The following is a 25,402-nucleotide window of genomic DNA, read 5'->3' on the forward strand; positions in this document are numbered from 1 at the left end:
TTCAAACTGTTGGGCAGACTGCTGCAATTTAAACATGAAGATGTACTATAAAATGAAATCTCAGCCAAATATGAAAAGGTTCAGTATAGGTTTTTATCTACAGCTGAATGAAAAACCCTCTCACCTCGTCTGAGCCTTCTTTAGGTTTCATGGGGTTGGCATTGAGCAGGCCAATGACTGTGCCTTGGTCAGTCTTCCAGTGCTCCTTGTGGACTTCACCGAAGAGGAAGAGCGAGACGCATTCGTTGAGGTTCCGCAGGTCGTTCAGCCGCCAGATGCTGAAGGTCCTGCCCTGGAACAGACACCCCCTTTCCTCTCAGCTTTGCTGCACACACTGACTGCCTCCCCACTGGCTGTTTCTTTTCAAGAGCTACTCTGACGTTCCCCCTCCCAAGGTTTTCATGATTTAGAAAAGCACAATTTGCAATCACAGTAGGGCTTAGGTACAGTATCTCCAGCCATCCACTATGCCAGTTCTGGGGTTCCTAAAGGCCAAAATAGCAAATAATTCTGCTACTGCCCTACCAACCCTTCTGATATCAAAGCTGGGCAGCACACTTGTTTGTTGAATAAAGAGGTTTCTACCCCACTGAACATGCAAAACCATGGCATATCCAGATCTGTTTCATCAATGACTTTCTACAGGACACAAACACTGGATGAAACCAGACAAGCCCAGATCTTTACTACAGAAGTTTTCCATTAACTACATTGTGGAAAGACAGAGCACTGGGATATTTCTGTCTGCTCTGGGGTGCCCTGACCCCCAGGGGAGCACTGACTTTGACCCTCATTCCATGGAAAGTTTCCCAGACTTCAAGACTAGAACCCACAAAAGTGTGAAATAGATTATAGAGAGCAGTGTAGGTGTATCACTTGGTGAGAAATTTAGGTTTTGGGATTTTTGGTATGTTGCGGATGGAAGCAAGAGGAGGGCACAGGGTGTCATCCTGGGTTTCTTCTTCATGCTTCTTCTTCCTTCTTCATGGGTTTGGGTGGCATTTTGTAATTGGGCAGGAAAGTCAGCACTGCAGCTCTTTGGGATCAGTTATTGGGTTAAAAGGGAAAATAATCTGGATGTCAGTTCTTAATTGGATAGTTCAGTCTTAAAAGACCTTGGAACAAGAGATTGTTGGCCATTTTGTGCCTTCTAATGAAAAGCTGCAGAACTCACAGCAGTGAGACTGTTTTACTGATAAGAAACAATAAACACCTGAGTCCAAACATGAACTGCCATCTCAAGTGCCTTCAATTCAGACCCAGAGAAACCCACAACTGGGACCCCCACAATTCATGAAGTTGGCTGCTTAAGTTGAAGATCTAAGGAAGTTTCTCAGCAAAGACCACCAGCATTTCACTTGAACTGAGCAAGGGATACAGTGATGTTACTTACATTATTTGCACTCTGAGGAGTGACCTTCTTCACTATGACTCCAAACGTTACCCAGTCTATTTCCTCCAGATTTTCAGTAGCAAGTTTGTTCTTCAGCTGAGACAGTCGGATGAGCTTCCTGTTAGCCATTTTCCTGTCCATTTCGGCTGAAGACACCCGGGGTTTTCTAGATCCAGTAAAAGCAGGTAAAAGACAACACATCCATTGGCACAAATGGACAACCAAAAAGAACCAGCACTTCCCTGGGGAGGCTACATCTTCCTGCATAACACCTCTGTGCCTTGCTTCACCCTGAGGTCACGTGAAATAAAACCCCCCATATTAGAAAGCTACTCAGCCCCAAGCCTACATTAACTCTGCTCAGACTTCAGACTAACCAAGAATGGCTGACTGAGCTGGGAATACAGCTCGTTCTGGTGAGGACACTGTGAGGATTCAGAGTCCTCTTGTGGCCACACTGAGTACAGGGATGGTGAGTGGTTCCTGAGGCTTCCATGTGCAGCAAAACCGGCTCAACTGGAGCTCAGCTGGGCTTTGCACATGGCCACTGCTTTCCTGCTCTGCCACTGAGGATATCCCAGGGAAGGCAGTGCTAGTGAAATTAGAGCTTTTCTGTTAGAAAAGAGCAGAAGTGAAAACAGAAACATGGTACTGAGCCAAAAGTCACTGTTACATGATTACTGATCAACCAGCCAGTGCTGTGGCTTTGTGTTACATCCCTTCATGATAAGTGACTAATCTGACATGGTTAAACCACCTACATACATTTTGTTTTCTTTGCCTTTACTGGAGGGGATAGCCCCAGACAGGGCTCAGAGCTGGGCTGCTGACCTTAATCTCAGTCCTGAGAAGGTTTCCACAGACACTGGCTGTGTGGCTGTGCTGGAGCATGCAGGCACATGAGGAGTCTTCTCCCTGGTCACCTTACTGGGGGTGTTCCCTGCGGCAGACTTGAGAGGCTGGAACGCCAGACTGAGGACTTGCCGTGGAGGAGGAATCTTGTTCTCTTTAGCAGAAGAAAAAAGGAAGAGCTCCCATTACAAAGAATACAATAATTAATTTAATAATTAATTAACAAGCTCTCTGCCACTGTGACCAGATCACTCCTGGTGCAGTGAGTAGTGTAACACTGTCCTGGATGTGTCCACACCACTGCTGGGAAATACAAGCTTTCAACAGCAGCTCAGTGGCTTTAGTAAAAGGTAGACTGGGAATGGTACCTGCTGAGGATGCTTTTGATTTCTGCCTTCCTTGCTTGGCTGGTGGTAAAGGATTGCCCAGCTGGGCTGAGAAGCATGGTGACTCTTGCAGCTTCTGAACTTTCCTTTCCTTTAAGGGTGGACAGGGAGATTTACCTGGCCAAGGGAACAAAAAACTATGAGACCTTGAAATCTGGACTAGGCTCTAAGCACTGCTCCAAAATGTGTAATTCCTGAAAAACAAGCCCAAGTCAGTGCCCCACATGGAAACCTTTCAGCCAAGTTGTCAGCTGAAATGCAACAGCTGAAAAAGTGACAAAGACTCTTCCCCACGACAACTTAAGACTTTGGATGTCACTGCAACCTCAGAGCTGTGGAAAGTAGAAACATTCCCTGTTTTGCAATCTTTCCATGAAGGTTCATTACTACATCTAGCACACTCTAGCAACAAACACAGCTGCATATACTGGATGTACCAACATCTGCCAGTAAGAAGAGACACCTCCAGAAGAGTCTGGAGCACTTTGTCATGAATCCTGTCCAATGTAGAATTAACTCATGATCCAGAGACCAAAACTGATTTCATCTGTAGCTGTAAGAAACAACCTGTGTGGGAACACACCAGATCACCACTCCTCCTTGCTACTTAGTGCCTGCTTCAGGATTATTTTAAGTCCTGCCTATAAACTCACATGGGTAAGCCAATAAATCATAAATCCATTTAATTAGTTTCATTACCAGGGGTTTTCTTCTCAGGGCCTGAACTGGATTCTTGCCCAAGAGCAGTCTTCTGCAACTGCTCCTGTAACGTCTTCATCTGTTCTTGCAATTTTCTCAGCTCAGCTAGGAAAGAAAGGAGAAGAAAAAGGATAATAATGAAGACAGCAGGAAGCCATTGCACACAGGGATTTATGAGATCCCTGGAAGTCTGGCAGTTTTACTGCATCATGGAAACTTAAATGAAGACTTGAGTCTCAATGCAGATTTCCTTGATTCTACATAGTGAAGGCAAACTTTTCTATACAGCCTGGAGCTGGGTCCTCTAATAAAAATATTTTACTTAATTGTGGTGTTCCCATGTTGAATAAAACTTTTCTGATCACCATGAGACAATTTAAATGGCTGATGATTGCACTCCTTAGCATTAAGAAGTACTTCCTTCTATAATCAAATACACAGCCTGGACACAGGAAAGCTGTGGCCAGCTCTGCTTCTACACTGCTGGGGCAGAACCTCCTGTCAATAATCCTGGGTGGGAAGGGACTGGTGTGCTGGTGAAAGATGCCAGGATGATATGTGATGCCCTGAAGACTGAGGCAACATTGCCCTTCATCAGACAAGGCACAGGTACACAGGCAACCTTCCCTATGCTACTCAGCACAGCTCTGTTAGTCTCCCTGCCTTACTTAAATCCTCTCTCTTTCTTTTGGGAAAACAGGTTTGGTGAGTTTGGCCACTGGATCCTGAAAACTGAACTTAGAAACTTTCACAAGGCCTTTCAGTATTTCCTCTCCAGCCATCATCAAGAAGGGGCAGGCTATGCCTCCTGCCCTCTAGCTCTCTAGAGACAGAATATATCAAAGAAAACAGATCAAAGATGCTGTTGCAGAAACCTTGCAGTTCTTCATTGGTTTTCTCCTTTGCTTGACTGGGAGCTGAAGTGGGGACAGCTTTCTCTGCCTCCTCCTCTTCCACCAGGTCCTCTACATCTCCAAACAGCGTAGCCAAGTTCTCCTTCTGCTCATCAATAGTGCTGTCCTCAGCATCAGCCTCCTCAGTGTAGGATGCATCATCTTCTGCATCAAAGAGCTCATCGTACTCATCTGGTTCTCCATCTTCATCCTCTGGTGCATCTTCCTCCTCAGGAGAATTCCCCTCCTCAGTTGCTTCATTTTCTTCCAGAAGAGAAGCCAGCAGATCCAAGTCATCATCAGCTAAGGCAAAAATCAAACTCAGAGTTATTTCTGTCAAGTTAAAGAAAAGCTGCTAAGGAATAAACATCCAAGACACCTTGATTACAAGCTAACGACAACTGAAACTAAATCAGAGCAGCAAGTAGCATTTAAAAAAAAATACATTTCAGGTTTAACTAAAGGCATCTAGAGCAGCTTCTGGCTGTGAGGCCAGATGGAAATGTAGTTGCAGATGCTCTCAGCTCGTGGCACAGGCTGGCAAGTCAGCAGAAAACTTGCCAGCTACTCAGCACTGGCTTTTCCTCCTCTGCAGTTCCTCGAACAGCAGCTGCTGTTACACAGAAAAGCCTGGAACCTGTAAACATGTAGCCAACAGACACACTGATGTGGCTTTTGCCAAAGAAAGGGGAAGAGGGATGTGCAAGGCAGGCAACAAAGCATCTCATAGGATACAGTGTGCTCCTGGAAAAACGAGGAGAACAAAGAAATAGGGACAAATATGGAGAAGAGATAAGTACAGAGAGAGGAATGTGACAGAGCAGAAATGAAAATCTCAGCAAGCCAAGAAACTAATTTAGCCTTTGCTGCTGAGGAAAACACCAAACCAGGGAAGGCAAACAGCAGCCTCACAGGAAAGTGACAATAAAGAAAGCAAGAGGCAACCTCAAAGGACTCAGCAAATAAACTCAGGGGAGTGTAAATTCCTTTGCTAAAAGCCTCGCCAGGTTTTCTGAATACTTGAACTTATTAGCTAACAGGCTGATAACGGAACAGAATTTTCTCCCTTACCGTCCATAGTTTCAGCAGGATTTCTTCAAGAGCTCCTCAAGGCAAAAATATTCTGTTACAGGAAGAACAAAAGTGATACTGTTAAAGTACATATAACTTATATAGAAATATATATTGTTATTGTGTTCAGGCTCCTTGTTTGACAACTTGCAATCTTCCAGCTTGGTTTTGTTTAGAGCCACAGATGAGAACTCCACTCAATTTAAAACCCTCACATACATTTTCTAGATCAAAACTCTGACCCATGTTTAACCCGCTGCAGTGTAAGGACACTATTTTTATAAAAAAAGCCCACTACAGACAAAGAATTTAAGAAATGCCTACTACATTCTCACAGTAATAACCAATTCTACCTCACCTGATTACACTGAGTACACCATAATTACAACTAGCATTTAACTATAGTTATTAAAGTCTAACAGTTGTTATTCTCAAAAGTGCACATTCTGCTTTACTCACAGCTTCTCCATAGGTCCGTGAAAAAATAAATCAGCACGGCCGGACACGAATGGGCCAGGGAAGCTTAGACAAGAAAGATGGGATATCCACTGAGGCCAAATGAGTCAAAAACCCTAACTCCAACTGTGCTTACAGATCTTCCTGCTGCAGAATCTTTTGTTTCGCCCACTTTTGATAGTTTTCTCTGGTTCGAAAGTATTCATTTTCAGCAACACTGCTTAACCCGCACGAGCAGGGAAGGCCGGTGACCACCGCGCACCCCGCGCTTTTTCCCTCACAGTTCCCCTCTCGCTCGGCCGCCTCCCTCACCCAGGAGAACCCCGACCTCCAGCGGGGTTCCCTCCTCCGAGGCTCCCCGACCCTCCGTACCCCGGGAAGGCTCCGTGTGCCCCGGGAAGGCTCCGTGTGTCCCGGGGTCGCTCCGTGTGCCCGGGATGGCTCCGCTCCCCCCGCTCTCCCGCTCCTCTCACACACCCCGCTCACCGCCGCGCGCGCCTCCAGTACCCGCCAGAATTCGGAGCGGCCCCGCCCCTTCCCGCGCATGCGCGCTGACGCCATCTTTAGTGCTGGCAACAGCGGCGCTGCCGGCGCCATCTTGGCTGTGGGCGGGCGGAGGGGAAGGGACGGGCGCTCGCTGAGGGTGGGGGGAGATGGCGGCGTGGGGATCACAGAATCGATGGGATTGGAAAAGTCCTATCGAGTCCATCCTGTAACAGATCACCACCTGTCAAATAGATCACGGCACTCTCTGCCACGTCCGGACTTTCCTTAAACATTTGCAGGGACGATCACTCCAATGTGGAACCATCCTTTCTGTGAAGATATTGCTCCCACTGTCCAACCTAAACCTCCCCTGGTGCAGCTTGAGGCCATGTCCTCTTATCCTGTTACCTGGAAGAGGAGCCCGACCCCCACCTGGCTACATCCTGCTGTCAGGGAGGTGCAGAGAGTGAAAAGGTTCCCCCTGAGCCTCCTTTTCTCCAGGCTGAGCCCCCTCAGCTGCTCCTCTTCAGCCTTGTGCTCCAGCCCCTTCCCCAGCTCCACTGCCCTTCTCTGGACACTCTCCAGCACCTCAATGCCCTTCATGAGCTGAACCGGGCAAAGGATTCGAGTTGTGGCCACACCAGTGTCCACAACAGAGGGAAGAATCACAGCCCTGCTCCTGCTGGAGGACATTATTCCTGATCCAGGCTCTGGGTAAGCCCATTTGGCTGCAGATTTGCCCGTGTCTGGGCAGAGTGGCCTCAGGAGGGGTCACAGAAGGTGCCATCCTCATCTGGAGAACCTAAACAATGTCAACACTTCTTTTACACCACCAAATTCAATCCTTGTTATTGTCACATGCAGTGGACAACATTTTGTAGTTTGGTCAGTTTTTCTTTGGTAGAACTGTAATTCTGTGAAAAATGTACAAGCTCATTGCTGGACTGCAGCAAGTAATGACAGCAAAAAATAATCTTCCCAGTAACATGAACAGGTTTCAGTGTATCGTGGCTTTATTCTTTGCAGTCCCTTGCCCCTCCTGATTTGTACTATTAGACCTGTTCTTTTATCTTTCTGTGAAGACCTATTTCACTTAATGCCCATGTTTTCCTCTTAGCACTTCTGTGCTAACATCCCCTCTCTCTGAAACCTCGTCAGATTATTCATCTTGATTTGACGAATGCATAAGTTATTCCTTCTTCCTCCTTTCACATTGATTTTCTGTGTTTTCATTAAGGTTAATACTTCTCAGATGAAATCAGCTCTATTATTCTGTTAGTTTGCTTCTGGCCTAGTAGCATTTCCATCAGATTTTGATCATTGCAGAATCTGTAACCATCACAGCTCCCATGATAAAACTGGATTCGGGGTAAAAAAAACCTATAAATCCTACTGTCAAAAGGAACCAGTTAAAAGCCAGTAAGAGACTGCATCTGCTGGGACTACTTGTAATTGATGAAGAAGGTTGCAACAAGGCTGATAAAAACCTACTCACAACAGTCAGCTCTTGTGTTACCTGAAATTATGGATGAAGCTATAAATAAGCTATAACAGAAAATAAGAATCCAGAGTCTAAAAGTGATAATTAAAACAACAGTGACAACAAGCAAAGTAAAAATCTTACTCGAATTACAATGACAAAAAAGGGATTTTCTCCTTTTTGTTGAGATAAAAACACCTGGGAGGACAAGAATAGAACTAATCCACTACAGTTGTTTCTACACAAGCTTTTCAGACATAGGAATTTGAAATCCTGTTCCAGTCTCCCACGTACTCACAGGCACAGATAAATTCATAATCGTAATAGATTTATTTTGATAGGTGAAAATCCACTATACTCTTTTTAAATTAGGTTACATCCATCTCAGTGCTTTCTACCACAATACTGTACAAGTTCAAATGCTTGTATTATAATAAAGAAAAATTAAGACAACATCATAAAAATTAACAGTTCTATAAAATCAAGTGACTTGAGTACAGCAGGAGCTACATGTATCAGACCTAGCTGATCTATTTTAAACCTTACCCACATCTGGCTAAAGCAAGGAGTTACATAAGCCATCAAAAATTTAACATCAGATTAGTATGGTCACAAGGGCAGCAATGAAATGGCCATCTGGAGAAAGATCAGGGTTCACTTCAAATTCTCAATGAATACAGCACTATTCCATTTTGTTGAAAGCTTCTCAAACAGCTTTTTTCGTGTATTACTTTCCTGGTATATAGTATGTAAGAGATGAAGTATTTACAGGCTTACATATATTTTATATATATATATATATATATATATTGATCAGCAAATATCTCATCTCTCCTCTGACTTCAGTGATTCAGCCCTGTTCTGCAGAGTAGCCATGGAGCAGAGCACTTCAGGGGAATGTTCCTGAAAGGTTTCATAGCAGCAGACACACTGCAAGTTCTGTAGCACATCCATGTTGTTAATCTATGAAAACTCCTTCCCTAAAGCAGATTACAACAAGATTAGTCACTACAGGACACGGGAAGAGTTTTTACCCTTTTCCCACTGAATTAGCAAAGCAAACTCCTGAAAACCTCCTTCATAGGACATAAGAGCTGAGCATTATTTGAGCAAGAAGGAAAAAAACCCCAAGTATTTGGCAGGTGAAATTCCAGAAGACAAAGAACTGGAGGGCATCACTCAATTAATGCAGTCCATAACATGAATCTGCAGTGTGTCCAAATCAGGTAGAATTTCTTCGCATTTAGGACATGAATAAATAGAAATATTCCGCTGCTCTGGCCAGTCTTGACTATTCGTTCCTGCAAGCAGAGAAGATAAATGATGAACTGTTGTATCACCCAGTTTTGCTCTCTGCAGAGGGATACCCACAGGGAAGCTGTCTGCAGCAAAGCAAAGCTGCTTTAAGCTGAACCTGACCCCGAGAGCTGCAGAAGGTGCCTGCAGTACCTCTTTGGACAAGGTGAGGTGAGTGCTCCTGATCCGGCATCCTGGCTCCGTGGCGACTCTGCATCTCTGCCAGAGAGGTTCTGTGGGTAATAAACAGGTCAAGAGCTCTGAAAACAGACTCCTGTCAACTGCTCATGCATTTAGTTCACAACTGCTGCTCAAGAACAGGGCCTAGAAATGCCACTGCTTTGTGAGACCATGCCAGAGGTCTGCTGAAATCAGGGTCATGCAACTGACACCAGCAGCAGGATTTGGGCAGGCACACACACCTAGGGATCTAGGGCACCCTTCTCTGGAAAACTCCAAGGACTCTCAGCTGTTCAGGGAAAACTGCAGATTTGCTTTAAGTAGAAAAGCAAGTTATACCATAAAAAGGACTCAGTGTGCAGTTAATGTGAAATGCAACTTGATTCAACTACCACAGTACTCAGAACTGTGTACTCACTACTGCCTCCTGGAGAAGCAGCCGATATCCCTGGCACACATGCAGGAACATTAGCTGCAGATTCACAGCTAAAACTGAGGCCAAAACCCAAAGAAACTCACATGGATCAACAGAGAGAATTAACCAAGCATGCAATCACTCAAAATGAAAACTTACTAAGGCACCCAACTAAGAACTAACACACTTTACAGACATTCTACCAAAAAATTGAGAAGTCAGCCAATTCTTTTTTTTTCTCCTTTTAAATTCAAATTAAGCAAGAAATGTCTGCAAAGTTATTTGCCTTTCTATTGGGATGCTTACAAAGACAATGTTGGTCAACACCAGCACACAGAGTAACAGGACAGTGCAAAGGCAGTTCAGCCAAAGTCTGTTCTCACCGGCCAAGGTCTTCAAAGTTTTGCTGCTCTTTTAGTAGGTAGGCCAGCTGGACAGCCAACTGCTCCTTCTCCTCATGGATCTTCTCTCTTGCTGCCCTCTCAGCATGGAAATCAGAACAATAAACCTCCATCTGATCAGAGAAATGAAATCAGACTGAAAATTTGTAACTTTGACTGAACCGTATTTGTGTATTACATATCAAAATCACAAATCTGTATCATAATCTGCATCTACTCAAAACACACACACAGTGCAAAGCCAAGCCCTGCACTTCTCCCAAGGTGAAGGAGACCTAATGCTTTCTGGACTCTGTAAAAGATACTCTGAGTGTCTTACCTGGGACACAGGTATTGCCTCTGTACAGAAATGAGGCACAGACAAGCAGTGAGGAGGGGACTTGACTGATTACACACACATATCTGTGGTTCAGACAGTGGAACCAGGCCAAGATGCCAGTTCTGTGCCTTAAATGTGAGGCAAACCCTTTTTAGTCACTTAACACATGCTGGTTGGAGTAAAATCATATGCAGTGATTCTTAAGCCAGTGGTTCTAAACACACATCTACTCCCAGCTTCTGTTTGTTGTGCCAGACTCCAGCATACACAGTTCCTCCTAGAGCCCTAGAATACAGTGAGTAAAGGCTCTGCAAGTATCTGCAAGACAAGCCAAGTAAGGGGTGTTATGCTTTCAAGTTGAGAAAACATATTCAGCAGTCCAGAGTGAGCCATTAAATACCTCCTGGTTTCTGAATACTGGGTGGGGAAGTAGCCAGTTTGTGCAAAGAGCTGATACCTGAGCACGGAGCACAGACATAGTTTCAAGGTCCTCCTCTTGCTTAGCAATCATCTGCTTCATTTCATCTATCTGGAGCTGCTTTGCAGCAAGGGCTTGTTCTGCCAACTCCACCTTTGCTGTCAGCTGTTCCACCACAGCTTTCTCCACTCTGTCCAGCTGCAAAGAAGAATTGTGATTACAACATGAACTCCTTGAAGTGAAAGTTTGCTTCTTACTCCTCCTGTCCTTGGGAAAGGTTCCCATTTTGGTCACCAAAGAAACTTGGACTAAGACAGCAGTGGTGACGGATATTTTACCTTAAAGATTAGTTTTGAGCTTTCAAATTACATTGTATCAAGTTAAAAGACAACCCCCTAGTGGACACTGTAAAAGCCTTTTTCCCAGTTTCTGAAATTACACAGAGCAATATGGTACTTCCACGGTGGTTCAGTTCCTAACAAGACCTCACTGTGGCAGGCATTCTATTTAAGAATACAAAAAAGTTTAGAGATTTACCTTCCCACATTTTTATAAATGATGCTGCAAGAACATGGATGTATCTATCACTTCTGTTTGAGGACTGGACTCTGTGCTGCACTGCACTGCAGATTAGACCTTACCCAGAAAACACCATGGAAGGACTGATGTGTGGATAAAGTTTTCTGTTACTGACAGCACAGGATCTATGTTTATCAGAGCAGTGCTGCTATGTTGCATGTAATTATGTAGAAGGGATGACAGTTGTTTCCTGACCAAATTTGATTCTAAAGATGTTCTCCCATCCCTTCCCCCTCACCCCTAATTAATTATGATTTCTTCTTGTGATGAGTTTACCTCTTTGAGTTTCATTTCATCAATTTTTTTCTTTGCCTCAGTGAGTTCTGGAAGGAGCTTGCTATATGAATCCTGAAGGTTATTGTATCTTGCCCTGTTTATGACAAGAGATGAAAATTTGAAACAATTATTTGAAATCTAAATAATGTTAGAACTTAAAAAAAAGCCACTACCAACTCCTTGCAAATCAGTGTGCGTTTCTGGTGAGAAAAAGTCATGCCCCATGTCTCAACATCTCTCTTGCAATGAGTTGTGTGCTGCTCTATCCATGGATTGAGTCAAACCAATGTCCTTACTGATCATGTGCATTTCATATTAAAGAATCCATCACTCAGTTTTTTTATATGAAGCTCACAAATTCTAGTCAATGTAACACCCTTCTTTGGAAGACATCCAAGTCTTGACTCAGCCTTCAAGTGAAGCAGAATTTATCAGAATAGCCAGACACAGACTCTGAAGACAATGAGCAGCTTCTGCAGCAGCTGAAGATGTGTCCTTCAGGAAGCCCAGCCTCTCTGAACAGCTTGGAGTGACATTTTCACACTCCTTACATGGACTGCACATGAAAGGGAGCAGGGAGCCAAAGCAAACAGCCTCTCTTTACCTCAGCCTGACCACACACTTAACTCTCCTAGTGCAAACATATTGTAGGGATTGCAGACCTCTTCAGAAATGTCCCTTTCCCAGCACTGTCACCACCTGACTTGTCTGTGCCCTCCAGGATGTGTCCACATTTACCCCTGCTAGTCAGTGGCACAGCTGTTGTCACTTATCTGCTTCCTCCACTTGTATGTTACACCCAGCTCTATTCCACCTTGGACTTTATGAGTAAAGGAAGATACAAGTCAGAGTTGACAGCTCAAGTATTCCTAAGTGAGGGGTTCAGTAGAGGAAAGAATACAGACTTCTACTTCATAATCTACAACACAGCATAGTTTCACAGGGTACAGGACACAAAGTAGTATTTCAGATTCAATTCTCCTTTGGCTGGGTTCCCTTGGACTTCTCTTCTTCACTGACAATACCTTCCTGGAATACAAAGCCAAGTCATACTCACTTTTCTTCATGTGTCTTGGCTTGTTCCAGCTTGACCTCTGCCTGCATGCTCTCCACCTGAAGTTCCAGCTTCTTGATGGTGTATATTAGCTGCTGCTTCTCCTCCAATTCTGATGCAGCAGCCAAGCTTTTTCTTTCCAGTACCTGGCACCTGATAGAAAAGAAAAAAAGGTTGATTTCTTCTGTTCACTCTCTCCTGATGGATTTTTCCCACGAGGCATATAGGAAAAAGAGTATTTGTATGGTTCACTTTAAAGGCTTATTTTGATGAAAAACACGGAAAGACAAAAATCAGTCTATACACAACCATCAGAAAACAAAGCTATAGAAACAAACATTTATTTTCTTACTATTATGAATCCCAAAGAACTGGAATTTGACAGGAAACAAAGCAAAAAAAGTGAGGGTCTTGTAACCACTTTTATAACCTACACAATTCTCTTCAAAAGCCCAGACAGCTCATGTGAAAAGGTTATAACCAAGTCCCTTGGCTTCTTCCCCTAAAGCCAGAATAGGGATTGATTATGTGAAGGAGAAAACAGAAAAGATTTTTTCTTTACATCATGAAGGGTTACAACCCAAATCTTATCATTCAAGGCACTGAGGTTCTATTTGCAGAACTAGGTTGGCAGCTCAGACTTTTTGACAATTGCTGTATTTCTGCACTTCACCACTTACAAAGAAAGAGCACTCTTTAACAGCACTTCTATGAAACAGTTATTTTAGTTGGTATTTGTAGAGCTGGTGAGTTTCCCAAGATGGGAGTTGTCATACAAGTACTGCGTGTCATGACAGAACTTTTGCTCTTCTGAGCCTTACTTTTCTTGAAGTTTCTTCTGAATCAATTCTGCTTCTTTTAACTTCTCATGGGCTTCCTGAAGCTCTTTAAACAGAGCACAAACTTGCAGATTCAGAGCTTCTACTTCACTGCCAACCTTTTAGAGAAAAAAAAAAAAGAAAATTACATATGGACATTTCAAGATAGTAAAGTTACAGGCTAAGAAAGATAAGTAGGAAGTCTCACTCTAGAGAAAACTGCCTAAGTTAGTCTGCACAGTTACAGTCTATACTCAGTATTAAGGCCTCATCTACAAGGCTTCACAATTATTCCACACTGCACCCCATTCATTGTTCCACTAAAGATTTACATTTTACCACAGAGGCAGGTAACATGAGCTCTGCTGACAGGAGCCTCTGCAGAAACACAACAGTGTACATGGAAACTGCTGACAGCACAAGCACAAGGGCTGACCTCAGTGTCCACTTCAATGAGGAGTGTTGGTCCCAGGCTGTAACTCAGGCAAAGTGGAGATAAGAGAACTGGGAAACATTAATTAACTGAGACATCATCTGCTTTCCCTAGCAAGGGCATCTCTTGGCCTGACTGCAGACTGGTCTTGTTTAACCAACCCAGCCCTGCCCTAAAATACTCTCCTGACCTTCAGAAGGGCACAGGTCTCCAGCAGGTCCCATAGCATATTTCCAATTCCCATGCAGCACTTCACAAACTCACCCAGCTCACATAAAAGCACTCTTAGCTGCCTGTATTATGCAGTTGCACTGAACCAGCATGGATCTCCAAGGCTATGGGGTTGCACTCTCACCTCACACAGAAGCTTACAGCTGCAGGCACAGAAGTTTAAGCATCTGACTGGAGCTGAATGCCAACCCCAAATCTTGAGAACATCAGGACTAAGTTTCTGCCTGGAACTGTGTCTCAATCCAAAATAGTTATGCCCCACCACTGTAATCCCACTAAAAACATGAACAAACCTAAAGCAGGTGCCATATGAGCTCCACGTTTAAAGTCTGTTTTACAGTATGCTGTCACTGGATTCTGATCCAAAAGCTGACTTAGGCAGCAGTGAGGAAATTCACACAGTCTAGATGATTTCTGGGGGTAGAAATTATTGTATTTCTCTCTGATTACTGGGCATGGCCAGGGCAATGTGGTGTAACTGCAGTTATGCCAAGCTTCCTGAATACTTGGCCCCCAGTCCCACCCCTTTGCAGTGGCTGCTGGAATGTGGAACCACCTCTAAGACACATCAAAGTTCACTTCCATTACCTGTGCAGGACAATTGCCCTTTGCTCCCTGAGTGCAAGTGGAAATCTAGACCCTGAGGTTGGTGACCTCAGCAAGTCAGCTGTATGTTGTTATATCTTGACTGAGGACAGGAACTTACAGCTTCTGAACTCTCTTCTTCCTGTTCAGTTTGTGTCCCACTCTCCAGGCAGTTTCTGGTCTCCTTCTCCAGCTTTGACAGTCTGGAAAAAAGAAGGAGCCAAAAATGATGGATTTGGCTTATGCTTCAGGTGAGACTGTGACTATACAAGGATTTCATGCAAGTGATGACTCTCTTTGTAACATCACAGCCACAGAAAAACCACAAGCCAGAAGAGAAGCAGACATACAGGAAGGCCTGCACAATCATGGGGGTTCTTGAAGAATACAGGACACTGTACATTTAATGAAAATGGATGTGTAAGTCTGCAGGTGTGATGAAGGTCATGACATTCAGTCCAAAGGGATAGATCTTTGGTACAGTCCAAAACTGCCAACTCTTTGGAAACAGATCATTCTGTTCACTGAATCCAGTGATCAATATTGTCTCTGTTTTCCTGTGATATTTTCAGGGGCTGAGGTTTCTAAGAATTGTTTGGTTATGGCTCATTACCTCTTCTAGGAAGACCACATAGAAGCAATTACTGTGACACCAACCTTTCATAGTAGATAATGTCTTACTCTGTTTCTCTGAAGTGGGGATCTGGAACTGCTTGGGGAATTGGCCACTCCTGAACAGTCGTGCTGATTTACACCCACAGAACTGAGCTGAGACAGACCCTCATACAGGTCTCACTGTGAAAACTCTGGAATTAAACTTATTTTAGACATTTCTAAGGAGCTTTTGCAAGCTCACACACTGCAAAATGTAGCATGCCAGTATCACGAAGAGGACCTGTTTTAGGCATAGTGATTTGGTTAAGGCCGCACACAGAGATGATTCATCCACAGCCAAATAACTATGGAGGAGTAATGGGGAGAGCAGCCTCAACAGTCATCCTATCTTTCTGAATAACCCAGGGATAGTTCAAACCCAAGAAGAAATGGGTCATTTGCCTGGATCTGTGGCACTTCAGGAAATGAAAATAAAATCCCATGGAAGAAAACTGTGGTTTATCCCTATACAGAAAACCAGAAAATATTATAACAACTGAGAGCTCAGGAAATTCCCCAAATCACACCGATATTTCAGCTTGTTGCTGTTCATTCAAGCAAGAAAACAGCTCCAAATGTTACAGTGCACCTACTTCATACCTCTCTCTGTGATCCTGCAGCTCCTTCTCAAGTTCTTCCCTCTTCTGAGTTTCATTTCTAAGGCTGCAGAGCAGCTGGCTCACAGTTAGCTCCTCAGACTCCAAATTCTTTGATTCATCTGCAGATTTGCTCCTGCTTCAAACCAAACCAAACCAAACCAGATGTAAATAACAACAGCTACCCCTATAGCAGCACACTCCCTCCACCCTAATGCTGGAATCCAGTCTGAGAGGCCACCAATTCACACAGTGCTGGAAACCAGTGCTCTGAGCAAAGGGTTCATTCCCAATTGCCAAGAGCCAAGACCAGCAGCCACAGCCCCTGTGAGTGCAAATGAAGAGCAAAGGCACTCCCCTTCCAGCTGAGGGAACAATTCAGCACTTCAGCAAGGGCAGCAAAAGCAGTCATGACAATACAAAACCCAGTGCACTTATTCTGACCTATTTTGCAGCCCTTTCTGCAAAGTGCTGCTGTCCATTCCTACTAACGACTTTTTCTCGCAATAAAGCACGGAACTTTTCTTATCTCTGCCTTGCTCCTTTATGGAAAACAAAGTATATCTCACTAAAAATGGTAATCAGAAATCACTTTCTTGTTCAGAAAAAAAATCTCTTTAACACTTTACCCTCCTCACCTTCTATAGCTCTTTTCAAAATCATATTTTACTACTGTAAATTGAACCAGAACAAATACAAAGCTCCAAAAAATAGGATAAGTGATAAAATACTGTGTTCCATTATATCCATTTTTATGGCCATCTAGACAGAAAGTCAAAATCCCCAAACTGTATGGATGACTTAGTATATTTCAGTCTCATCTGTAAAACAGCATGTGTTAAAAGTTCTGCTTTTGTAGTTCAGAAAAGAAAGCAAAGCAGAGTCTTCTGTGTGCTTCTGAGAGCTAGAAACCTCTGGTGAGCAAAATTCAATACCCAAAAGACAGTGTCCAGCCAGGATATTTTAAGTAAATAACTTTTATCAGGGGATTTTTAGTGCAGTTCTACCCTTACAGAAATAAATCCATCTGAGTGGTTCACATTTCATTGAACCTGTTAACAGCACCCGTCTAAAGTTTCAGCGCTGGACAAAGGCACGTGGTGACACTGGAAATATTTTCAGAGCTACGTATGCCTCCTGTTCTTGTAGATATGGCCCAGATTCTCCTCCAAAGGTAAGCAAGTTCCACAGGGAATGTCTTCTAATCAGTGTTCTCACAAGCCACAACTAACAATAAGCTTAATACTTGCAGCTTGGTCTGTGGTCAGCAACTCTTTCAGTTTTGTCCACAACTGTAACACCCTTATTTTTTTTCCTCCTTCAACTTCTTATCTGCATGCTGAGGGACAAGTTTCTCTGATATTACACTGAAGCACTGTTCTCCCTTGCAGTGACATAAGAGTGACAACATGGAGCACAGCTTTCTGGCCTGCTACATCCTTAGCATTTTCTGTATTCTTCCCTTTCCTTTTGCACAGGCACAAAGTAAATAAGAGTTCAGCCAAAACCATCTAGCTGCTAAACTGGGCAGTATCCAAAGTAGAAAGTTGAACAGTATCAGATGTCTATGTCCACGAGGAGTAAAGGTTCAGCCAGGGGCAAGAAAGTCCCTTGTGTCCTGGAGCTGATGTAAAGATTGAATTTTGAGAAGTAACCTGAACAGAATGCTGCTACCTTAAACCCAATAACCTGAAAAGCAAGGACTGTGTTGCACTGTGTGTCTACCCCATCATGGAAACACTTCATACCAACCACACTCCAACAGGGTCAGATCTGAAAGACTGTAAGACCTCTGACTCTTACCAACACCAGTATAATTGGGTAGAGGACAGATACTCTATTGGATGGTCTCCAATGATTAGGAGGGAACAAGTCCCTGCAGCCTCTTTGTCTTTTCTGTTTGGCCTCCCTTAAAAGCCTGAAGAGCTGGCAAGTCAGAATGTCCACAAATGCCTGGCCAACTTGCCAGAATATGCACTCCCTCTTGTCAGCTAGTAAAAATTGGAAGGAAAAATGTCAGAGAGAGCTGAGGGTCTTGCTGCATGCTATGAGGTAGAGCTACTGCAATGGAGGGGTGCAAAGCCAAAGAAAAAGAGGATTTTCTAGTGCATTCCTCATAGAAAGAAATTCCCTTACATTGAAAACAAAACTCAAGGCAGAAGTCTGAATCACACATATCACACAAGAACCTACGTACATGTAGACAGCGACATCACTGGAGATTTCACCACCATTCTCTTGATGTTCCTTTGCAGTTCTATTTATTTCCCCTTCCTAGAAGAGAAAAAAAACACTATTAGCTCAGTATTTTATCTAAGCAGAACAGCAGGACTTTATTTATTTGAGTTAAGGAATGAAGAAAAACAGAGAATTGCTATCATGACAATACAGATAAATAAAAAAACTCCCACAGATAATCTTCATGTTTGGAAATTCTTAATTTAAATACTTCACATGCCTTTCCCTGTATCTCTTCCAGCTTGATTAGAGAACAGGAACAACACTGAGACTTGCCCTTCTCCATTCATCAGCAACTTCCACAGCCACTCTCCCCTGTGAAGATGACTGGGCACACAGCAAGTCAACAGCACTGCAGGTAACTTTCAATATAAGCCTAGAGATCACTCTCCAGCCTCCTAAAAGAACCACTCTTCTTTCCCTCTACAAACCCCACTCCTTGACAAATTCCCCACTCCTACAAACCCACTTTGTAGCCCAAAGGAGAATCCTTCTAGCAAATAAAAAGGAGAATGCACCCCTATGTTTTCTCTGACAACTCCAAACAAATTTTAATTACATTTTTAAAATTTCTTGTTGCACATCTACTTTCCAGAGGGATGATATGGGGAATAGAGGGGTAGCAGAGGCTACATTTTCACATTTCAGTTTATGAAGAGATTCCAGATACAAGAACAGTAAAAAAAGTACTTTTTTTTTTGCCTCTAAGGAATACTCTCTAGAGCTTTGCACTTATGTTTTGTTTGCCTGCATCTCTATTTATCTGTCAGTAGGAAGTAAGCCCCATTTTCCAAAGAAAATGCCCCATTTATGCACAGGTGTTGCCCCTTAACAAAACACAGTACTGATGTTCCCAGAAATTTCAACTAAGACAAGACTTAACATTTTTAATTAATGCAATAGAGGCTATGAAATTAATTTGCTTAGAGCCTTACAGTGGAAGGACAAAAACTAATTCCAAGTCCTTTAAGACACAAGTGCTCTAAGGCAGGTAATCTAGGAATGACAGAAAGAATCAAAGAATGACAGAATTTTTTAACCTGGCTGCAGGTTCCTGTGCTCCTGTTGTTCCCTTTACTTACATTCATCCCAATCTCCACAAAGGAATCCTCTGCTGAGATGTTCAGCTTGACCTGCAGCTCTGAAATGATGGCGAGCAGATCTGCCTTCTCAGCCTGGAGCCGCTGCACCTGGGCCTTCAGCTGCCTCACTTCCTTCTCAGGAGCCTCCTGGGATAAAAACACCCTGCATTAGCCAACCAACAGGGAACAGCAGCCAAGGAGCACACAGCCTGAACAGAACAGTGTCCTGCATCCCTTCTCTTCTCTTCAGGCTTGCCTGAAAACCCAACAGGACAGACCCCTAAAGTATGTTCTGGTTCACTCAACAGAAGAAGTCTAAACTGTGAAACCAAGGAATCAAACACTGGGCATGTCACTGCTGGAAAATATGGGACTGGTTCTCTGAACACACACATAATTAGGATGTAAATTTTTGCCCGAGTCTATGCCTTTTGCTACTACATAGGGTATCAGCCAACCTCCAGAATTATTACATTTTTTCACCCATATTCCTATTCCTCTTCTCCCAAATCTAACCAAGATCCAGAGAAGAAAAGACCAGTGGACAGAGAGCTTTCCCACACATCCCATTCTTAGCCTTTCCCCACCTTCTAGCTTCTTTGTACCCCATTTCCATGTATAAATTCTCCCAATTCCTTGACCTTCATACAAAGTCCCAGATCCCTTCCACAAAGTCTCTGCTCCTCAGAGATTCTCCCCAAAATTCCCTATTTCCAATCACAATCATCTCCTTTACCTTCTGCCTTCTCCCTTTCTCTAGGTTACTCAAAACCCTCTCCTAAGCCTCTACATAACCAGCAAGATTCATTATTTCCTCTCCTTTAAATGCTGCTCCCCATTATGAAACTTTTCCCTGTGAGTTTGTTTCTTCCTCATTTTGTAATCTGAGCTTTCACCTCCTGATAATGCCTTTATAACAGCACATACCATCAATGCAAATTCTGAACAATTCCTGAAGTCTGAATTACATTCTAAGATATGATTATGCTAAATCTCCAAATTATCTCTGTGTTGACAGTGCCTCTCATCCCAAAATACCACTCTGACCCTCTGCTGCCTCTGATTTTGTGCTTATACTGTAAGAGGATGCGTTTAGAGTCAGTTCCAGGGAATGAGAGAAATTTTAGATTTCTCAAGCAGGCTGGAAGACTCTGGCCACAGCATCCTTCAGGCATTCAAAGTACAAGAAGTTCTACAACAGATAGAAAGATTATAAATCCTCTGGATACCCTTAAAAAATATTCCAGATTTATGAAATTCTGAACAATTTATGAAATCCTGAATTTTCCTGACAATCCTGAAACACAGCTTTCATTCTGTAAAGACTGTGTAAGTAATACTCACACAATCACACTATTTAAACATGACTTTCTTCCCCCTTGCATCTTCTGACCTATTGGCCAATTTTGATTTACATGCTGAAACATTTCTTACAGAGCTCCATCAAACAGTCAGGAGGAAGGGAGAGTCTACTAGTGACCCTGTAGAGAAAAAGGTTAATACACTCATTTTTCATCAGACAACAGAGAATCCACATGGGTCTTGGAGGTACCAGACACCAGAATGCATCAGTTTGGCTCTGCATGAACTTCTTAATTAACTTTTCACATGACTATTTGGGACACAAAGCAGGTTTTGTTTTGATCAGCTTTGCCCACAGATGCCTTTAGTACCACCTGCAAAATGTTGCCTGGCTACTGTGCAACCACCTGCAACATTAGAAATGATGTGTAACAGAGCCAAAGGCAGGACACAGAGAGAAAGCTCAGTCACACTCAAACAGAGCAGCAGAAATACAGATCTAATCTGACCTCAGCAAAAGAGCTTTCAGAAAAGAAGACTGATATAATAAAAATAGATGGCACTTTTTTTTTTGCTTGTTTACATGTTTGTATGTAATGCTATCATGGCAATACAGATAAATAAAAAAACTCCACGGATAGTCTTCATGTTTGGAAATTCTTAGTTTAAATACTTCACATGCCTTTCCCTGTATCTCTTCCAGCGTGATTAGAGAATAGGAACAACAATGAGACTTGTTTCTCCCTGGAAACACAATTAAAAAAGCAATTAAATGATCATGAGAGACAGGTAATCTAACAAGTAAAGAGAAGGATAAAGTAAAGAGATATCCAAGGATAAATGAAAAATTAGCAAGAAATGCCAGTTCTTATTTATTATGTAAAAAAGTTTAATTATTATTGTTTACTAAATGCTAACAAAAAAAGGAAATTATCTCAGGTGTGCCATAATTTTCTGTTACTACAATCTGAAAGGCCTCACTTTATAAAGTAAGTCAGGTGAAGACCATTTCTCAGAGCTAAGGATAAAAATGGAGATATTAACAAATCTCCAAACCATCCCAGTGTGATGAATCCTAGAATCATAGAAGGGACTGAATGCTCCAGATTTTCAATTCAAAAGCATGTCAATCTAACCAATTCCTTATTTACCATTTCAGCTCCTTCTTCTCTTTCCTTTAAGCTCTGAAGTTGCTGCTGTAGCTGTTCATTTTCAATGCACTTGGCCTGCAAGCACTGCTTTGCCTCCTTAAACTTTAACTCATAAAATTCTCGCTCTTCTTTCTGCTTCTCTCTCCAGGTGGAAAGCTCCTCATATCGGTCCTTCATAGCTTGGTTGTGCAACTTCATGGCTTCTAAATGGTAGCCAGAGAGAAGACATTGAATCACATCAATACTCTGTCCATGAAACAGCAGATTTCCACTACACTGAGCTCAGCATTCTTCAGCATCAAATGGGTTGGCAATAATTGGGTGTGAAATATGAGCCTCTGCCTGGCGTACCTTAAATACCAAAACTAAACTTATCATAGTCCATTAGCACTATAATAACCAGCTTTAAATCCACTGCTGAGATCACATGCCCACACTCACTGACTTCTTGACTTTGTCCTAAACCAAGAAGCCAGAAGGATTGCTCACAAGAGATACTTGGTATCTTGCTGTGTGTGGTATTCACATGATCAGCCCGAATGAAACTGCTGAACTGAGCTTCTGAAACTACTGAGACTTGGCAGGGAAAACATCCTAGACTGGTGAATTACTGCATGGAAACAGATGCTATCAAATCAAACGTCTCAAATATGCCCAACAATGCTCTCCCCCAATGTGCTGTTACATTTTATTTAAATGGTATGCTCTGTCTCACCCTTTGAAAATGTATGGTTTATTTGGTTAAGATTTGATTGCAAGCATTGAAAAAATATACCAAACAACTTACAGCCAAGTCAGCTCCCTGTAACTAACAAAGTCAGTATGTAACAGTATCAGTCTTGCAAAATGCTTACAAGATTTTTAGGCAGAGTCAGTGAAATTATTTTAGACATGCTTTTTTTTAAGCAAGTAACTCAAAGCTGGTTACTTAAAAATCCTTTATACTTGTACTTTCCAGTAACTTCCATTACATCCTGATGTTATATGATAAACTGCCCATGAATCCTTCAGGTTATGGAAAAAAATATAGTCTGGAGAATGATTCTGCAATTTATGGGTTACAGGAGCTGTAAATACTACCTTATATAAGACTTTTTAGCAAAATACCAGACGAACTTCTACAAACAACTTTCCTGCTAGATTCCCATGAGACAGAAAAGTTGGACCATGTCCAAAAATGATTCAGGAAGAATTTAAACACCGGTGTAAAATCACAATACAGGAGATATGTGACTTCATGCTCTGCTGTCAAATAAACAGTGAGATACTTCTGTCTTTTACACAGAAAATTCTCAGATCCCCCAGGTTTTGCTCTAACCGTTTAAAGGAAGAAATAACTGACACCTAAATTCCAGATCCAGAAGTATCTCACACAAAGGACTCAAATCATTAGGAATTTCCAGGGAAGGCTACTGGTTTCTCCCAGATGTATCCTGCCATAGCCACCATTCCTTTTTGAAGTATGGAAGGTACAGTACCCACCCCTCCCAATGCAGCTTTGGCAAAATGTTTGTAATGGATCAAAGAGTTCTACAATACAAGCCAAAAAATTCTTTTAGAGGTTGATGAGCAAATAGCACATCATAGGAAGAGATTTTTCATGTCACCCTCTAAAATAGACAGTGCTTATATATAAAACTCAAGAGCAAGTAAGTCACCTTTACATTGGGCTGTTCTCCCCCTAATCTACCACACCAATTCAATTTGATGTGTGCTACCAAATATCCTTTTCATGTGTATTATCAAACTGGCATTGTCACTTGCAGAGTTGTTTATACAGCAAATGCTACCCAGCAAGGGCAGATAAGCACAGAATTCATACTCATAGCACAAAACAAACCCTTCAGAAGAGATTCGGGGCTCTTGAATTTCAAGACCAGCTCACGTGTGCATTCACCTTTTAGCTCATTGTTCTCAGTGATTAGTTCTTTCATCTGTTGCACCATCTCTTCCGGGGTGTAGGTGTTAAGGGCTGGGGCTGCCATGCTGTCCACTCCATTTTCCATTTTACTCTTGGAATGCTCTCCATTTTCAGCAGGACGGCCCTTCGACTTGCTGGACATCTCTGAAGCAGCTGTTACAAGGTTTGCCAAGAGCAAACTTTCAATTTCTTGCCCAGTTATAAAGAAAGCATAATCACACACTCATTTTACTAACACATGCAAGCCACATCCCTTGTCACAGCACACAGGCACCTTCAATCCCTCTAACCCCGCTACACCAGAGTATCCGTGAGTCTACATAATCCCCCATGGGCCTAAAACACACGATCCCCAAGACGTCTTTCGGGCTAACCAACCCTTCCTCAGGAGCCCATTTCTCTGGGAATGAAACGAGACTCCCACTTCTCGCACTCCTTCCCATCCCTGACAGCACCCGGGCCCCTCCGCCCGCCCGGCCCTGTCGGCGCCCCGGCCGAGAGCCCGTTTCCGCTGATTTTTAACTTTCATTTTCGCTTTCCTGTCCCCTCTTCCCGTTCTCCTCCATACCCCACCGCGGTGCTGGGGAGGCTGCGGCGCCTGCACCCGCCTCTGCCCAGGCACGGCCGCTCCGTCCCTGGGCCAGACCGGCCCCCGGGAGCCGCAAAACGGCGCTTCCCCGCCTTGCCCTTCCTTCCCGCAGGCCCACCCCGGATCCGCCGAGTCACCGGGCGAGCCCGGCCATAACGACCGCCACCCCCGCACTCTGGGCTGGCCTCAGGGACCTCGTCCCCACTCACCCCTCACGGCGCGCCCATGGCCGCTCAGCTGACGGACGGACTGCCCGCCCTCCCCCGCCGTCCCCGCCTCCGCCTCCGCGGGGACCTCCCAGCCCCGCTCCTCCCGCCGCCTCCCGGGCACGCCGTGCTCGCTTCCTGCTCGCTTTCCCGGCTCCTGCCCTGAGGGCCCCCGGCTCAGCGGGGTGGGAGCCAAGTCCCCCATGGAGCTGCAAGGTGGCGCGGGGAGCACTGCTCCGAGGGCGAAAAATCCTGCGGGTCCATGAGGTTGGAGAAGACCTCTGAGATCTTCGAGCCCAGTTTATGACTGAGCACCGCCTTGTCACCAGGCAATGGCACGGACTGCCACTTCCAGACTTTCCTTTCCTGTCACCTCCAGGGACAGTGACTCCACCACTTCTCTGGGCAGCCCGTTTCAATGTCGAATCACCCTTTACGTGAAGAAATTCATCCCAATGTCCGGCCTAAACTTTCCCTGGAACAGCTCGAGGCCATGTCCTCTCATCCTGTCGCTGATTTCCTGGCGGCAGAGCCCGACATCCCCCGGGTACAATCTCCTGTCAGGGATTTGTAGAGAGCGATAAGGTCTCTACCCGTGAGCCTCCTTTTCTCCAGGATAAACAAACCCAGCTCCCTCAGCTGCTTCTCACAGGACTCATGCTCCAAACCCTTCCCCAGCTCCAGTGCCCTTCCCTGACCCCCCTCCAGCACCTCAGAGTCCCCCCTGAACAGAGGGACCAGAACTGAGCACAGCACTCGAGGTGTGGCCCCAGCCCTGCCCAGTACGAGGGGCAGGAATGGCTTCTCCTGGCGTGAGGCAAAAGACAGGATCGAGAGGTGGGTGTGAGGTGAACAAAAGGGAACGTTACTGCACAGGACATTTTAGTGATTTTTGCCACAGGATCAAATCAATTAGGAAGGGTTTTGCCATGCTGTGGGGAT

General features: G+C 43.9%; 2 protein-coding genes across 6 annotated transcripts in view; both read right to left on the reverse strand.

Moving 5' to 3' along the window:
• Positions 1-5,347, reverse strand: part of MCM10 (minichromosome maintenance 10 replication initiation factor) — a 15,618-nt gene extending 10,271 nt beyond the window's left edge. Inside the window, exons 1-7 of the mRNA XM_077179227.1 lie at positions 5,295-5,347; positions 4,206-4,526; positions 3,331-3,435; positions 2,614-2,748; positions 2,225-2,399; positions 1,394-1,559; positions 125-292 (exon numbers count right to left, since the gene is read on the reverse strand). Coding sequence (XP_077035342.1) covers positions 125-292; positions 1,394-1,559; positions 2,225-2,399; positions 2,614-2,748; positions 3,331-3,435; positions 4,206-4,526; positions 5,295-5,301 — 1,077 coding nt within the window. The 5' untranslated portion in view covers positions 5,302-5,347. The remainder of the gene's footprint in view (positions 1-124; positions 293-1,393; positions 1,560-2,224; positions 2,400-2,613; positions 2,749-3,330; positions 3,436-4,205; positions 4,527-5,294) is intronic.
• Positions 5,348-8,027: 2,680 nt separating this feature from the next.
• Positions 8,028-24,680, reverse strand: OPTN (optineurin). 5 transcript variants are annotated; one of them, XM_054631068.2, is made up of 14 exons: positions 24,464-24,680; positions 23,642-23,818; positions 21,745-21,947; positions 19,292-19,438; positions 18,169-18,245; positions 15,976-16,110; positions 14,843-14,924; positions 13,476-13,591; positions 12,658-12,807; positions 11,601-11,694; positions 10,785-10,943; positions 9,991-10,121; positions 9,166-9,245; positions 8,028-9,017 (listed from the first exon to the last, which is right to left on the reverse strand). In XM_054631068.2, exons 1-14 carry the CDS (start codon positions 24,663-24,665, stop codon positions 8,896-8,898), a joined length of 1,875 nt encoding a protein of 624 aa, XP_054487043.2. In that variant the 5' UTR covers positions 24,666-24,680; the 3' UTR covers positions 8,028-8,895. The 5 variants fall into 5 exon arrangements, with proteins under 5 accessions (XP_054487043.2, XP_077035344.1, XP_077035343.1 ...); XM_077179229.1 differs by having other exon boundaries at positions 15,976-16,107; positions 23,642-23,854; XM_077179228.1 differs by having other exon boundaries at positions 23,642-23,854.
• Between the last annotated feature and the right edge of the window lie 722 nt (positions 24,681-25,402).

Source organism: Agelaius phoeniceus, chromosome 5 (genome assembly GCF_051311805.1).
Source record: "Agelaius phoeniceus isolate bAgePho1 chromosome 5, bAgePho1.hap1, whole genome shotgun sequence".
NCBI lineage: Eukaryota > Metazoa > Chordata > Aves > Passeriformes > Icteridae > Agelaius > Agelaius phoeniceus.